Source organism: Barbatula barbatula (genome assembly GCF_947034865.1).
Source record: "Barbatula barbatula genome assembly, chromosome: 1".
In the NCBI taxonomy this organism is placed as follows: Eukaryota; Metazoa; Chordata; class Actinopteri; order Cypriniformes; family Nemacheilidae; genus Barbatula; species Barbatula barbatula.
This window is the reverse complement of record NC_136766.1, coordinates 15958549-15975553: the sequence shown is the minus strand read 5'-3', so window position 1 is coordinate 15975553 and position 17005 is coordinate 15958549. Positions and strand designations below refer to the sequence as shown.

General features: G+C 36.4%; 3 protein-coding genes across 13 annotated transcripts in view; 2 read left to right on the top strand and 1 right to left on the bottom strand.

The window, feature by feature from the left end:
- Window positions 1–1558: 1558 nt before the first annotated feature.
- Window positions 1559–9736, top strand: slc7a9 (solute carrier family 7 member 9). The gene is made up of 13 exons (XM_079465658.1): window positions 1559–1603; window positions 4154–4310; window positions 4605–4752; window positions 5309–5551; window positions 5818–5943; window positions 6725–6824; window positions 7059–7103; window positions 7293–7416; window positions 7499–7602; window positions 7974–8070; window positions 8326–8475; window positions 8739–8913; window positions 9250–9736. Exons 2-13 carry the CDS (start codon window positions 4209–4211, stop codon window positions 9309–9311), a joined length of 1476 nt encoding a protein of 491 aa, XP_079321784.1. The 5' UTR covers window positions 1559–1603; window positions 4154–4208; the 3' UTR covers window positions 9312–9736.
- Window positions 9737–9958: 222 nt separating this feature from the next.
- Window positions 9959–14292, top strand: nudt19 (nudix (nucleoside diphosphate linked moiety X)-type motif 19). Its single transcript, XM_079458903.1, has 3 exons — window positions 9959–10861; window positions 12812–13019; window positions 13178–14292. Exons 1-3 carry the CDS (start codon window positions 10103–10105, stop codon window positions 13408–13410), a joined length of 1200 nt encoding a protein of 399 aa, XP_079315029.1. The 5' UTR covers window positions 9959–10102; the 3' UTR covers window positions 13411–14292.
- The window catches only part of celf1 (cugbp, Elav-like family member 1), a 36773-nt gene continuing 34020 nt past the window's right edge, over window positions 14253–17005 (bottom strand). For all 11 annotated transcript variants that reach the window (XM_079458806.1, XM_079458798.1, XM_079458802.1 and 8 more), the window contains one exon: window positions 14253–16063. The gene's annotated coding sequence lies outside the window, so the exon portion shown is untranslated. The remainder of the gene's footprint in view (window positions 16064–17005) is intronic.

Here is a 17005-nt window from a genome sequence, read left to right as displayed (position 1 = left end):
CATTTCAGTAATGTTTTACATGTGACTGACTAAGCTATCCTCCTATATTTACGGTACATGATTTACATCAATTCAGACTGTTGATAAATATTACTTACTTCGGCAGCTTTGTCTCGTTGAGTTGGTCTCGATCCCCCTTGAGGAACAACTTTGAAGCTAATCCTGCTTTACTGTCCCAGGTTGATAAAGCACTCCGGCTTGAAGTGATTCCTGCAAACAAGCAGGGTTTTACTTATGGATTCTGGGGGATTCAACTGTGCAGCCAAAGACAGTAAATTTAGCCCATATCGGCCCTCCACCATTTCTATTGACAGGGGTGCGTGTGTGCTGCGCGTCGTTATTTCTCTTAAGGGGGGGGGGGGGGGGGGGGGGTGTTGGCATTTTTGTGTCTTTTGGCTCAAACTACCGATAGCGCAACACTGGGGAAATGCAGAGAACGCCATATGGCCAGTCCACCCCTGACGGTGACGAAAGCTCTCACACGGAGGAGCCAGTATCTTATTGGAACAAAACTAAAAATGTTGCGTTCCTCACCGGTACTTACAAAAGACAAGCCTCAGGTTCACGCGCAGCAGAGGACAAAGTAAGCTAGATATCATCGTTAATAGCATTGTCAGTATGGTAGTTCTCTTGTACAAACACATCGATTTTGTTTTGCCTCTGAAATATCCCTTTAAAAGCAAGACTAAATCTTCAGAAGGTGATATTAAAAGTCATGCATACACATGCACACGCACTCTGAAATGCACACATATTGCAAAAACAGCTCTTTTCAGTAGTATTTTATATCACAGTGTCCATCCAAAAGAACCCTGGCACTCATCTTCTTTCTGACCTGAGTACATTTTTTAGATGGTGAGGCAGATAAACAATAAGAAAAGCAATGCTACCACCTGCTGGATGCACCATTTACATAATAGATTTAAACTCTGTTTGGCATGAACATCCAACAACCAGGTGATAAACACGAGGAACAGGAAAACCATGCTAAAGTTATCTGTCCTTTAAAGCTTTGATGTTCTAGAGTTTTAGTTATTTCTTATCAAGGTGAACATCTTGTTGTGGGGTCAGCTGTGTCCATTACTGTCCCTCAATCAGCCCCTTGTTGTGAATGGAACCTACAGCTTTGATTCCACAGAAAAATCAGATTTCTTAAGTAAGTTGTGTTTAGGTAAGTGGTTGTAACTGACTAGCACAAGTTTTTAGAAAAATCCTTTATAAATAGTGTTGGACTTTAAAAAATGTATCTGACTGTGTCATCACTTCCATTGTATATGATGTGCAAATAAACCTCGACATCTTTGTAACACAATAAACGACATGGTAAATGATTGGCCTGTAGTCACTTAATAAAGTCAAACACTTTTACAAATTCTTTATTTCAAGCTAAATAATTCTTTTGTTAAATCAAAGTAAAATCTGAGCATTTGGAAATGCGTAGTGTTGCGGTCAAATGGAAAGTGAGTTAAATAAAATGTTCATCTGGTTTGAAACATTTAGGTTAATTGTTAGCTCATTCCACCCATAGTGTAAACGGTGTTCAATCAGTTGAAGATTCAGATCTGTGTTAGGTATTGGCAAAGGACGTGGAACCCATCTAAAGGTAAAGCAAATCCTTCAATTACAAGCAGTTTTTTTACATGCAGGTTCTTTTTATGTACAGTATACATTGACGGGGAGGTTTATGGGAACTGTGAGTGCACTATAAACACTATTTTAAAAATCTAAGCGTTAGAGTTATAACATAGAGTAGCTTGTCGTATCAGTCATGATGTTATAAGTGTACAGCTCCACCTTGTATTATTCATGTGTAGTTAAATGGCAGGTCTCACGGCAAATAGTTGAGATCTGAGTGACAATGATTGAAAGTCACAAGGCCTTTTTTTTGGTATAGCATACAACTTGTTATATGCCATAAAGTCACTATGATATTGAGGAATAAACAAGTAGTTTTGAGAATTTCAGTTGAGAAACAAACGAAAATGACGGAGAACATCTAGAATATAGCATCATGTTTTTTTATAATATCCATGTGTAGATTCATTATTTCTGCATTATGATCAAATGCTGCAAGGTGTAACAAAAAAGTTACCAAATAACTCAAAACATTTTTTTTTCATTATTTACTAGCCCTCATGTCCAAAGTTTTATGACTTACTAGCTTAAAGAAGATATGTTGAAGTATGTGGGTAACCAAACAACATTTGCCCCATATTGACTGCCACTGTTTGGTCACAACAGAAATATTTTCGGGTGTATAATATTTTCCCTTTAAATGCATTTTATTTGTGCACAAATATATGGAGAACTATATTGCCATATAAAGATACAGTTTCTGCACTTTTGGCATGAGCTAGATAGAGAGATTTTAACTAGGGAATTTAACTATCATGCAAACTGGTTCGAGCATTTTCAGTACATATTTAATGAATCATAATGGCTTTTGATCTGGGACTGTTCTGTGCGCTGGTCTAATACCCTTGGTTTCCAACCAAACCGTATCAAGTGTCTCTTTCAAAGGGGTATTGTGTTGGTTAGTAGCTGCTCACCTCTAGCCAATCCTTAGCCCCTCTCCTTCAGGTCACATGTTTGCCTCGATCACAGTCAGGAGTATGACTACACATTGAAGGTCCCACCCACTTATGTTGGTTTTTAAACAGATGAATTTGGAAATGGATTCCAAAACCTGGAATATATTTTGGAAAACTGATTGCTTCACAGGTTTGTCTCTTGTCAGATGTTTCAGATATACAAGGTTCTTGTGTTGCACTGGAATTGCTTCAACTGAAAGTAAGATTCTCATTGAAAATTTAGAGCTTGTCTTGTTTACCGGAGTTTAAAAAGGGCAAAGGATTTCTTACATTAGTTATTTGTAAAATATGTAAAGCAAATCTAGCAATGTTAATGTCAATATTGTTAAGGTTGTAAATAAAGCTATTTATTTTATCATCTATTACATGTCAGTGTAAGAACTCTTTGATGTGTTTTTACTGAAAGTTTTTATTTCAGTGAGTGTAGGCTAATATTTAAGAAGGGCAACACTGTTGTGTCAATTTAAAATTTGATATTAAAATAATTTATTTCACTGATTTAATTTTTCTTTATCAGGTTTATATAATTATATGTAAAGGTTTTGTTTTATTTTTTAAGTGTATTAATCCAGAACCCAATGCAAACAGATATTAATAATATTAAAATAAGAAAAATAAATTAACTAATTTATCTGTGTAATCTCTACAACAGAATTTACAGAAAATGTTAAATAATTTCTCTTTTATTTATGAATACTAGTTTTGCCAATTTTTTCTTTAATGATTGAGTAGTTGCTTCTGGTATGTAGCTATCACTCAAAGAAGTGGTATATTTCTGCAAACCTAATTTTCCTTTTTGCTTCAGATTGTATTGCTGTGGATTGGTCATTGTTTCCAGGCTGTAGTATAAAAAGCTCATTCTTTGAAGCTGTAGTTGCTAGGAGATAAATTGATTTCTATTGGAGTTGTGGAGCAGATGTTGTTGTGTAAGAATCAACAGATCTGTAACAGTCCACAACATCTTGACGTAGTCACCTGCATTAACAAAACATTATAATGGCTTTAACATGGCATTTGGGCATTTAATCTACTACGATAAACTTCATACAGTACATAAAGGGCTTAATAGGTTCTTCACATCGATGCCATAGAACAGTGGTCTCCAACGTGGTGCCCGTTTTTTTTTGCCAAGTGCTAAATCGTCATGAAAGTTTATTATTTGCAAGTGTTATAAGCTTTAATATATTAAAGTGCAAAAATATCTGAAAGAAATCTGAATTTGGTTCTGTGAGCGTAAAAATAAGGCATCACATGTTTAAAATTTGAAAGTATGTTATGAACAAGTAGATATTTTGGTAGCCCTCGCTTACAAAAAGGTTGGACACCCCTGCCATAGAAGAACCATTTTTGGTTTCGCAAAGAACCATTCGGTCAAAGGTTCTTTAAAGAACAATCTCATCTTTTTATAATCAGAATTTTGTGCCATAAAGAACCTTTTGTGAAGCATAAATGTTCTTCAGATGTCAAAGGTTCTTTATGGGACTATTTAGGCAAAAAACGTTATATGGCATCATACTCAGATTCGAAATGCATTTGAGAGATTTGTTTCATTTGTCTATTAGAGTCATTTATTCAGCCTGGCCGCTTATAGTTAAGACTGGATTCTGATTTTTTTGGATGATGGATGAGGAGAAGAAAAAGACTCTAAATGGGGGCATCAAAGAGGTTGTGGAAGCAAAAAAGCAAGATCAGCCAAAAGCAGCAGCGCTGCAAAAGAATGTGAGTATGAGGAAAACAAAGAAAACTCCTTATGACCACACATAAGAATGAAGAATGTGAATTATTTACAGTGTACACGTACAGTATATGTGAAGGTGTTATGAACAGACTTCTGGTATTATGACCAGAAGAATTGGTATTATTCTGCTATTATGGTAACAGTTATGTAATACAAGAGATGCAGGCTGAAAATTCAAGATTTGTTCTATAATGTGTACCTTTGGATGAAGTTAAGTATATTCAATTACATTCCAAACTAATTTTTCTTTACTGCTAACCCTGAATGTGTTTCAGGTGGGTCTTTTAAGTGGCATTTCTCTAATAGTGGGAACGATGATCGGCTCAGGGATCTTCATTTCTCCTAAATCGGTTCTTGAGGGAACTGGTGCAGTGGGTCCAAGTCTGTGTGTGTGGGCTGCATGTGGTGTGCTGGCTACTCTGGGTCAGTGTCCACAAACCTTGTCATTATCTAGTGTGTTATACCAAGAGACCTTGATAAGCATACTAAACCGCCATCACATGAGGAGAACAGGATGTTCAAGCTATAACACATCATGTATCATAATTAATTGTATTTTTGTAGTAATATAATCTTTATACGACGTAACTTAATGTGGTAAAAGGATTGCTTCTGAATGCAATGTTAATGCAGTCTGTTTTCAATGTAAATACAAACTTACATGTAAGTTAAAAGGTTGCTTCTTTTTCTTGCTGTATCAGTTCTATCCCTTTAAAATATCAAACCAAATATTTTTTTTCTAGTACTTACTGCTGAAGTTGTAGTTGAGCAAACTTGTGATGCCAAGGATTTTAATCACATATGTTCACTCATTCAGAAACATTCGGTCACATACTGCCCAAATTCCCAAGACAGAGAAATCCTCTTTAGTTTAATACTGACTCTGACTGCTCAAGACCTTTTGCTCATGTACTCACTGAACTCAACATGAACGCTGGCAAATACAAAGGTTTAAATGAGCGTGTGTGTGTGTGTACAGGGGCCCTTTGCTACGCTGAGCTCGGCACAATGATCACTAAGTCCGGTGGTGAATATCCGTATCTGATGGAGGGTTTTGGGCCAGTGCTGGCATATCTGTACTCCTGGACCACAGTTATTGTGTTAAAGCCTTCATCTTTTGCCATCATTGCTTTGAGTTGTGCAGAGTACGCCTCCACACCATTTTACCCAGGATGCACCCCTCCTCAAGTCATCACCAAATGCCTGGCTGCTGCGTGTATCTGTACGTACATGACTAATCACTATATTTTATTACATTAATAATAGCTTTTAAAAGCTAATCCACACTGCCCCCACCAAACTCCAAGCATGTTTGTTGGGTTTGTCTGATCAGTGAGGTAACCCTGTTGTCATTTATCTTCACCAACTGAACAGACAACATAAGCGTATTCTGTTTACCGTCAATACAAACAATGAATCATTCAGCATTGTATTGTGAACTAACCTTAAACTGTTGTCTTATCTCAGTGTCTCTGTTTTCTTCATCAGTAATAATAACTGTGGTGAACTGTCTGAGTGTGAAACTGGCGAGCAGAGTGCAGAACTTTTTCACAGCAGCTAAACTCTTGATTATTGTCGTCATTGTGGTTTCAGGAATTGTTCTGCTGGCTCAAGGTATCTTAACAAATCATAACAAATGTTTTATGAAAAAATCTGGGTATTAGATGGCGCTTTAGATTACAACCCGCAATGTATAGCATAATTCAACAGAATTTCGAATGTACATGCAGCTTTTGTGTCGATCAGTGGTTAGAGCATGGTGCTAGCAACATCAAGGTCATGGGTTCAATCCCAGGGATTGCACATACTCAGAAACAATTGTATAGTATAATGCAATCTAAGTCGCTTTGGTTAAAATCGTCTGCCAAATGTGTCAATGAAAATGTAGGTAATGGGATGCAGCGTTTAGGTAATCAAGAGGTAATAGTCAGGAACATGCAAAAATATTTATACTCTTAAGTATTTTAAAACTAGGGGGTAACAATACTAAAATTATGTGGTATGCATGACGACAATTCTAGACAACAATCTTATAATAATAATAATTAATTTATTTGCTTTCTCAAAGTGTTTCACAGCAGACATCGCATTGGGTAAAACCTCAAATAAAACGTTTTAAGAAGATATTTAGAAGTCGCTAGTGAAGTTGCCTCCCTGATGTCAGCCGGGAGAGAGTTGCAGGCCTAAGGGTCCAAATGATCTTATTCTTTACTAAATATTTTAGTATTCAATAAAAGAAACCCTTTTGATTAGAAAGAAGTGACGTTTTATGTACAGAAAGATTACTATCGATGTAGGATATGGCCAGAGATTAGATGTATGTTCAGATAACGTGAGCTTCGTAAATGTTTAATGAAAGATCAATAAAATGTTTCCTTTTATTGTGTTGTTTTAGGAAATACACAGAATTTTAAAGATTCATTTACAGGATCATCAACATCATTTGGAGCAATTGGTCTTGCTTTTTACAACGGTCTTTGGGCTTATGATGGATGGTAAATTATTGATCGGCTCATATAACTGACATATAATGGCATTTAAGCCTCATGTACACATTAGGTTTATCTGTGAGATTCTAAGAATCTAGTTACATTTTGTATGTTAACATTGACCCTGGGAATCCTTCTCAGAATAAACATTTTACATTTTCAGCATGAATGTGAGAAATATAGAAGAGATTTATAAATTACTAATATGACTGAAAAAAGCATGGACTCTTTCCCCCATAGGAATCAGCTCAACTTCATTACAGAAGAGCTAAAGAATCCATACAGGTGATATATTAAAGTCATGTAATGACCTGTTATTATTTGAAACATTTGCTTAAGCATGCTAAACATTTTGAATGTGCTAAAACGTGTCATCTGTAATGCAATAAAACTGCATGTGTTAACTCTATTTAATTAGTTGTTTTAGTCCTAGAAATGAATGTGTATTGTGTTAATGAAAGTGTTTTTTAACAGGAACCTTCCATTGGCAATCATTATTGGAATTCCCTTGGTTACTGTGTGCTATATCCTTGTCAACATTGCATATTTCACTGTCATGACCCCTGTTGAACTATTACAGTCTCCGGCTGTTGCTGTGGTGAGTGGTTCTTGGATTTGGAGGTGTATTAGTCTTTTCTGAGTTATGTTTTCCTTGTTGATCATGTTAAAATGCTTTACAGACTTTTGGTGACAGAGTGCTGTATCCGTTATCATGGGTTGTGCCTTTATTTGTGGTCTTCTCCACTTTTGGTGCAGCCAACGGGAGCTGTTTTACCGCAGGCAGGTAAGGAAAATAAAATGTCGCATAGAACAGCATTGCAAAGGAACCATGAGTTTGGGGAAAGTTTGAAATTACATATACACTTTTAGACATTTTGTGGCCGTGAGATAATGAGCTTCAAAGTTTTTTGCATTATATTTCACTCTGTAGAGAAAACCATTTGTTTTCTAAAAAAAGTCCCAAAATATACAACATAATAATGTGGATAACTAAATCTTTTGATTCAGATAAAACGATTTAAAGACCATATGTTTTGTTACCAAGTAAGGATAGTATACTCGCGGTCAATTGAAATATTTTAATTCAAATATATAGGTCCCAACGTTTTCTGAGTCTTACTGTTACTGTCTGGTGTGACTTTATGCACATCTTAGGTTAACATACGTGGCCGGACGGGAGGGTCACATGGTTAGGATCTTGTCATACATCAGTGTGAAACGTTACACACCAGCACCAGCTCTCATGTTTAATGTGAGTCCCATTTAATATTGCATCCCTAAGACAAAAACTCTGCTTACTATCTTGCTATTTATCATGATAACTAATTTTAGAGCTTTAATGGTGGCAAGTAACATACTTTCATCACATCTTTCAGTGACACTTTGTTTTCTTCTGTTAAAGAATAAACTATTTTTTATTGTCTAGTCATTGTTACATAACATTGTTACATAACTGTTTTTAAAAGTACATAGATAAAAGTATTAAAAATATTTTACTGACTTGCAGGGCATCCTGTCAATCATCTACACCATTCCAGCAGATATAAACACCCTCATCAATTATTTTAGTTTTGCTCAGTGGGTTTTCTATGGCCTCACGTGTGCCGCGCTCATTGTTATGAGATTCACTAGAAAGGAGCTTCACAGACCTGTAAAGGTTAGAGATATCATGAAATCGTTTTGACAGTTTAACTGTATTTGCCAGTTTATTGTATTGTGCCCTGCCTGATTTTGTCTGCAGTAAAACATGTATTTGGTCTTTAATTCTTATTGTCATTTTTGTCTTTAAATATTTTATTATTAATAAATGAATAGATAAAGAGAATAAATGTTGTATCCATCATTTCAGAACTGAGAGGCACAAAGGTGTCAATAATTGCATATATCCTTGCTTAATTTACCGGCTTTTGTCTCTCACAGATTCCTATAATCATTCCGGTTGTTGTGGTTATTGTGTCCTGTTATCTGGTTCTTGCTCCCATCATAGACAAGCCTGAAATTGAGTATCTATACTGCACAGTGTTTATAGTGGGCGGTCTTCTTTTATATGTACCACTCATTCACTATAAATTAAACTGGATTCGTTACATCATGAGTAAGTACAAGCTGGAAATAAAAAAGTATACTAACCTGTCTACATATATTTGTAGATGAAAAGAAATATCTTGACATATTATTGTTTAATGTGGTGGAACGGGAGTCCATTGTTGGTATGTTTTCTTTAAGAGACCATTTGGATTAGAACCAATCATAGCATACTGTATAGATTATTTTAGTGGATGATTGCTATCACAAGAAACATTTGAAGAATTAAAAAAATGGCTTCGTCCCTGACCTGAAAAAAAGTTATGAGTAGTTGGTTCTCTTAAATGGCTTCTCTGTTCCCACATATAGCACTCATTTCTAAACCGTTTCCCTGTTACTCTTACAGGGCCAATAACCCTGCATCTTCAGCTGCTAATGGAAGTCGTTCCAACTGAAAAGACTGAGTAACAGATATCAAGTTGGAGGGGAAACAAATCCAGCAATGGACAGATGACTGATACATGGACTTGTTGGAGGATTCTTAAGACTGGAATACACTACAGATTTAAAAAAACTAGACATAATACACTTGCAGACTTTTTGAACGTTTGCATATAAAACAATACATGATCAAATCTGAGGCTGACCTTCTGCAACAACTACAGACGTCTTGTAGTGTATTCCAGGCTTTAAAGGGAACAAGGCTCCGGCCATTTTGTATCTTTTCATCATGTAGCTACAATTGCTACAGTCAAGGCCACCTGTTGTCTTTACACACAATATCAAAAGTCATTTGAACCATTATTTGTTTATCAATCTTAAAATGGTGTTATTGTATGGAAGTTAATTGTACAGAACATACACTTTTTCCAGTTTCATTAAACTTGAATTCTAAAAAATGAATGTTCATGTTTTTTCCGATATAAACTAGACTTGATCTAAATGTTGCACAGATGTTTTCGACTAGAGTTGTTTGTGGTCCTAAAATCCCGAATCACAGAATTCTTTAGAATTAGAGCTTTATACTTGGAGGCTTTTATATTTTGGGTTCTAAAACATAAATGAGATGAATGCAAACATCAAACGTTGTTAAATGATAAGGAAAACTATCGTTCACCCCATGCCGTAGGTGGCGCTCCATCCCCAAACACAGAACTTTAGACATGTTTTTCTCTATATTGTCCTTGACGTCATGTCATGATTAGTTGAAAGTTTCTGCATACACGGAGTTTACAGTAACAATGTGAGTTAGGTCCACAATGAACACAGCGTTGAAACACTGGCGAGAGGCCGCGACGGTGATCCTGGCGGCCGGGAAGAGACACGCTCAGAGCGCGGAGTGTCTGAGAGCTGCTCCGTCCCGTATACCGCACACATCCGCGTTTGACTATGAAGTCCTGCTGCTGAAACGAAGCGGTAAGAGCGGCTTCATGCCCAATGCCTATGTGTTTCCAGGGGGTACGGTGGATTCGTCCGACTTCTCGAGCGAGTGGCAGGACATTTTTAAATCCTTCCTTAAAGCGCCCAACTACGGCGTTGGAGTCGTGAGACAGCCACCGGAGACCAGGCCACCTATTTTCGCCACTGACAGAGTTAAACTGGGATCTACTATACCGGGAGATGTGGCATTCAGAATATGTGCCGTGAGAGAGACCTTCGAGGAGTCTGGGGTGCTCCTGGTCGTTCCCAAATGCGAGGAAAGCAGCATTTCTTTAAACACAGGTAGCGTTAATGCAAATGACAATGGCACCCAACCAGCCATCACCAGATTGAGCTCACCGTGGGACAAAGACGTGCTGTCTAAGTGGAGATCTTTAGTTATCAATAACCCTGCTAATTTTATCAAGATGTGCAAAGAGCTGAAGTGTCTTCCCAACATCTGGGCTCTGCATGAGTGGGGCAACTGGTTGACTCCCACGGGTGTGTACGGCAGGAGATACGACACTGCCTTTTACATCTGTTGTTTGCAGGAGACTCCATATACTCTTCAAGACGAGAAGGAAATAACTCACTTTAAGGTGAGATATTTCTAGGTGAGAAGTTCAGGGTCATTTGATGGATATTTTCATGCTCCTAAAAAGCTTTTGATCTGAAGGCATGCAGTGAGGGAAATAATCATTTGCTTGGTTACAAAGAAATGAAGGGTCTATAATTTTTATGGTAGGTTTATTTTGACTGATAGAGATGAAGAAATTTTTCATATAAAGGTTATAAGTTGATTTGCATTTCAGTCGGTGAAATAAGTATTTCATGCCTGAGCAAAACATTAATTTGTACTTGGCCGAGCAACCCTTGTTGGCAAGCACAGAGATAAGACATTTCAGATAGTTGTTTACCAGGTTTGCCAATGTGTAAATCTTTGATGTGTCTTGGCTGTCGCTCAGAAAATTTGAGTTTTAGCCTTTCACAAATTTTCTAAAGGACTAGGGTCTAGAGACTGGCTAAGACATTCAATATGCTTCTCCTTAAGACACTCTTGGGTTGTCTCGGGTCATCCTGAATCCGTAGCAGAGAAACATCTCTAAAGCATAATGTTTCCAACACTGTGCTTCTCTGTAGGGATGGTGTTCTGTGGGTCAGATAGCATTTCTCTCCCTCCAAAAACAGGAGTCAATTTTGACTCGCAGCACTTTCTCCAAAGCCTTTTCTGAATCATCATCAGAACTTCAAACTAGCCAGGCGGGTCTTCTTGGGCAGAAGGACCTTGCGGGTGCTTCAGGATTTCAATCTATTGTGGCTTAGCGTGTTACCAATGGTTTGCTTGCTAACTGTGGTCCCAACTGTCTTGAAATCATGAACAAGCTTCTTCCATATTGTTCTTGGCTGATCTTTAACCTTTCCTATGATCATCTTTACCCCATTCGGGAAATCTAGCGGGGAGCTCCAAACCAAGGGCAATTGATATTTCTTTTCTATATCTTCGATTTCCAAATGATCGCACCAACAGTTGTCTCCTCCTCACCAAGCTTCTGTCTGTAGCCTATTCCAGGTTTGTGCAGGTCTACAATCTTGTCCCTGACATCCTTTGAAACCTATTTGATCTTGAGCATGCTGGTGAGAGGTACAGATTCTGTTGGAAGGTATCTTTTATAAACATAATAAGCTGGGAGTACTTTCTTAAAGTGACAGGACTAATTTTTTGTCCATGTAGGCTCATAACCAATCTGTGAGGCCAGAATTCTTGCTAGTTGGTAGAGGATCAAATACTTATTTAATCGACTGACATGCAAATCAATTTATAACGTTTATAAACATTTTTCCCCTGATTTTATGGTTGATATTCGGTTTCTACCTTTAAATAAACCTAACATAAAAATGTTTTAATTAAGTTCTTTCTAAGCAGGCAAACTTACAAAATCATCAAGGGGATCAAATAATTATTTCCCTCACTGTATGTCTAAATATCTTAAATTAGTTATGTGAAAAAAGAGTTGTGCCAATATATTAGTTTCTTTCATTAAAATATTTATAAAATAGATGAGATGACTTGACTTCTCAGGTTGATAAGTTAAAAAGTCGGTTAATAAAATGCTAAGAACAGTTTAGCAAATTCTAGGCAAAGGGTGACTACGCTGAAGATGCTAAAATTTAAGTATACATTTTTTTCCTCTTTTTAGTTAGTGTTATATTTTTGGATGAGATTAATGATAAAATGTGTAAAAATATAAGGTCACCCTATATTATACAATATTATTGGTATTTTAAAAAATTGTGTAATTCAAAAGGGATTATTTGTTGTAGTAGCTTTATTTTATGATATTAGAATTTTGTGCAAAATCATCCAGTAGTTTGTCTTGAGTCTCAATATTTGAGAATATTACTTATCTTAATATTCGAGTCAGGTCTCAATTCGCAACATTTGTAGTCTTCGGCGTCAGGTTACAAACAGAGCCTTCGTCGTAGTAGAATTAATTCAATCCAACAAATGCTTGACTGTTCATAAATAACCCTTTTGTCCTGTCTTTCAGTGGTCCACTCCCTCTGAAGTGTTGCATCGCTATAAATCAAGGGAAATATGGATAGCGCCACCGCAGCTCTATGACCTCGGACGAATGTGCCGCTTCCCTTCGCTCATGGAGCTGCATCACTTTGCCTGTCAGAGGTCTCTGGAGGGATGTGAGCAATGGCTGCCAATTAACCTTATGTCTGACAACGGCAACATATTTATTTTGCCAGGTGATTATTTTGTTTGGATAAAAATGATTAAATCAGTGACCTAACTCACCGACAGAAACATGTGAATTTAATCAAAATAAATGCAACCATAACAGTAAGATTTACTAGTCCGATGAATTAAATATGGCATAAATTAAATAATTTATCTCTTTACATAGGTGATGATCTGTACCCAGAGAACGTGGACTGTTCTGAAATGCATGATGGGAGATTGATAGCTGATAAGAGTCTCAAGGAGCTGCAGAGGGACAGTTCAGACCTTCACCGCATCATCAGTCTGGATCCATACACAGTATCTCTCCACATGAACATCAGCCCCAAGTATAACCATCTGCCTCCTCTGAGCATTCAAGCTGTGGATGGTGATTTCAAAACCAGCAGTAAACTCTGACACTTACCCATCAAAGTGCTGAAACAATGGATAGAATAAATTGATTTTTTGGACATTTCTCTGATTTGGCCTTTGACCTACACAATGTAGTTTTAATTTTGCTTTTTTGTATTTGTGTTCAATCTTGATTTTCAATTTGGCAGAGATTGATCTTCAATTTGATAGAGCATTGAGAACAGTGCAAAGATCATGGGTTCCATCGTCAGCTAACAAACATACTTATCAATCTGTACGTATCCTTTAATTTAGGACACTACATGTATTTGTAAGATACTCATTTATCCCATCTTTAATTTATAAAGTTAAACTGAACCACTTTATACATGGTCATGTTGTAATAAACACAAAATAGAGACTATCACTCAGTATCAAAGGTCTTAATTTACTGTAAACCACTTTAAGATGCAAAGCATAGCGAAATTTTTGTGATCAGTTTTAAAGGTTATGCTTTTTAGGCACAATAACTGACACGGTTTATAATATCAGTGTTAAGATGCAATGTTCCAAAAATCCAATGACGGGCCATTACTTTATATTCTTAATACTAAAAGTGATAAATTGAGTCATACAGTGCAAGTTATATAAATGGTAGAACTATAGCCCACACAAATTGCTACTTTACTTTGACATTATATGGTCTATAATCTAAAAAGCACAAACTGCCCTGCAACAGGATCATATCACAAAACATTGCAGTAAAAATTCATATTTACATTTGGAAGTCACTTTGGATAAAAGTATCTGCTGAGGAGTTAAAACAATGGTGATATATCTCGGTCACTTCATTTGTCCACAGTTAATGATTATCAAAAAACAAAGATGGCCATTTGAACAAAACAATTGTAATGTATGATAAGATTTCTTTATTAAAAATGAGTTCAGAAACAATGTGTGTGAATGTTTTCAAACAGTTTAATACATATACTAAAGTAGCAGTTAACGGCTTTGAGTTTCCACTGTGCTATATTTCTGTTGAGACAGTAGCATGAAAAATCCTTTACCAAACTCATACAACACACTTGTTTTAGACACCTAAGAAATTCGGCACTCTCTACACTTTCCATGAAAACCACAACTTAAATGACAAAAAACTAAAATTTTAACTTAAAGGCTGTTTTGTGGACTTAATTTTTTGATTGATGTTTGGTCATGTGTTATGGTCTACATGCTCTACCTAACGGGATTTACATTGTGAAACAGAAGTTCTTAAGTAGAAAAAGCAAAATCTGTACAAATCTTAAATGTTAAATACAATCACTCTGTACCAATAATGACAAACATCCCACAGGAAATCAGAGTACATTTAAACTCACAAAACAGCAGCTTAAAATTCTAGATAGAAAACAAACCACCTCAACCCCAATTATAAGTCTGTCTGCATAAAAAAAATGAAGGGGAGAAGAATACTAAATGTAAATCTTCATTCGTGGAAACATGGATATTAGAAGGCTGCCCCCTCAGCTGCAGTTGAGCTCTACTACGCAGTCCACAACTTTTGATCACAAACACAAAATGTAAAATGATAAACAAACAAAATAAAAGTGTAAAACAGATGTATGATTGTAACAAATGCTCAATCAAACAATACATCTTAAAATAATAAGTTCACTGTTGTAGGCATGGTCACTTATTTCATGTGATGACTCATTTGAAAACCTCTTTAATTTTAAGAACACATTGTAAGTGACCACTTTAAACCAAAACACACGGTCATGTCTCTGAACGTAGAACATGTGTCATAGCATGACTTGAAACATACTGATAATGTGACCAACATCAACATGCAAAACTTTTGGCACCACTTTATTCGTCTGAACTTTTTTTAAACAAAACTAAATCACATTTTGCTGAGGATTTCAGTGCACTTACAAAAAACATGCATGCTTAATATTTACCTGTGACAAGAAATTCAACTCTGCGTATTCTATGCACTTTATTTCAGACTAATCCTGATTTTCACACAATAAGGAAATAAAAAAACATGTGCCTGTACTGGCTCGACACAAAGAAAAAAGGCAATTCAAGTGTCTATTGTAATGTCACACTGTTAATAGAAACTCCCAAAATTACATCATGCCAACTAACCTAACACAAAATTACAAAGCTTATCCTCGATTTCAGCAAAATGTGACGAACACATCCTCTAAAAAGGTTTAGAACTTACATGTGAGAGAAAGAGGGAAACACACCCACACTTGAACACACAACAGTGATCTATAAACTGAATGGCTGCTTTGAGAAAACAAAAATCAAAAAGGAGTACAATCTGAAGCGTTAGGAAGACTGCTTTAAAACAATAAAAAATTGATCAAGAAAAACTAATTAAACAAGGAAAATTAAAAGCTTCTGCAAAATCTAGTGGTTATGTTTGTACGTTCTAGAAAAATAGACTCTTTGCGCCGAACGATTTTCATGAAACTTTTTACACATCAGCAGTCTTTCTAGCGCTCCCTATTGGCAGCACAAATGACAGAAATGAACATCACACAAAGGAACAAACAAAATAAGTAATCAACAGCGTCAAAAGTTAACAAAAAAGGTCAAGTGTGAAATTTCAAGCGCCAGAGAAGCGAAGAGGACAACGGACTGGACGATGAACTTTGACGTCACATCAACATGCTAGGCAAACGATGACAAACGGGCACGAAGATATCTAGAATAAAAACAAAAAAAACGAATAACAAACCTAGGTTAAAGCACAACGGAAAAAGGAGAGGGATGAAAAAGAAAATCATGAATGATTATTTTTTGCATGGGGAGGGACTTTCAAAGGTGCATATCATCTAAACACAAAACGCTGAATGCAACACAGGAAACAATGAAGAGGGAAGGAGGAGGGAGAGGGAAGCACCATGCCAAATAGTGAAGAGAGGGGAATAACATTGAACACCACCAGGGGACACGAAACAGCCGGTCTAATACAGCTACGACACAATTGAATACTGATGTTGTTTCAAAAAAGAAAAACACCTCAGAGCCAAAGCATCTGAAATAAAATGAACACTCATCATCAACATTTAAAAATTCTCACTACAACATTTTTCCCTTTAGGCTAAAAAGGAAAGAACGAGAAATGGAAGAAATTGTGCTTCAATATTTCAACTCTTTGACTGAAAGTCATTTTATTTTGTGCTTCAACTTGAATTGTGTGGGACTATGGAATAATGCATATTTGGAGCTGCTCATACTGATTATTAGTCACAAACACCTGCCATGGGGAACTCAAATGGATACAATTCCAATACATTTCACTTAGTGAAGGACAAGAACTGGATAAACATGATGAACACAGAGAGAACAACAGAGCTTTATAATAAATGTATACAGTAATTTAAGACTCGATGTGTTTGGCACATTAGAGTGGAACTACTCTGCACTTGTGAGCCATTTTAAGGCGCACAAATCAGCAGACCTTTACACAAACGTCAGCCATTCTGCTCTGGATAAAATGTAACAACACCATGAAAAGATTCTGCCTAACAAACAAAAATCCCTGTTTATTACAAGTTCACAAGAATCTTTGGATTTTTCAAAATGGTGATTCGTGGTGCGCTTGGACACGTCCAAGGGTTTCTAATTTTTACGTTATGTATTT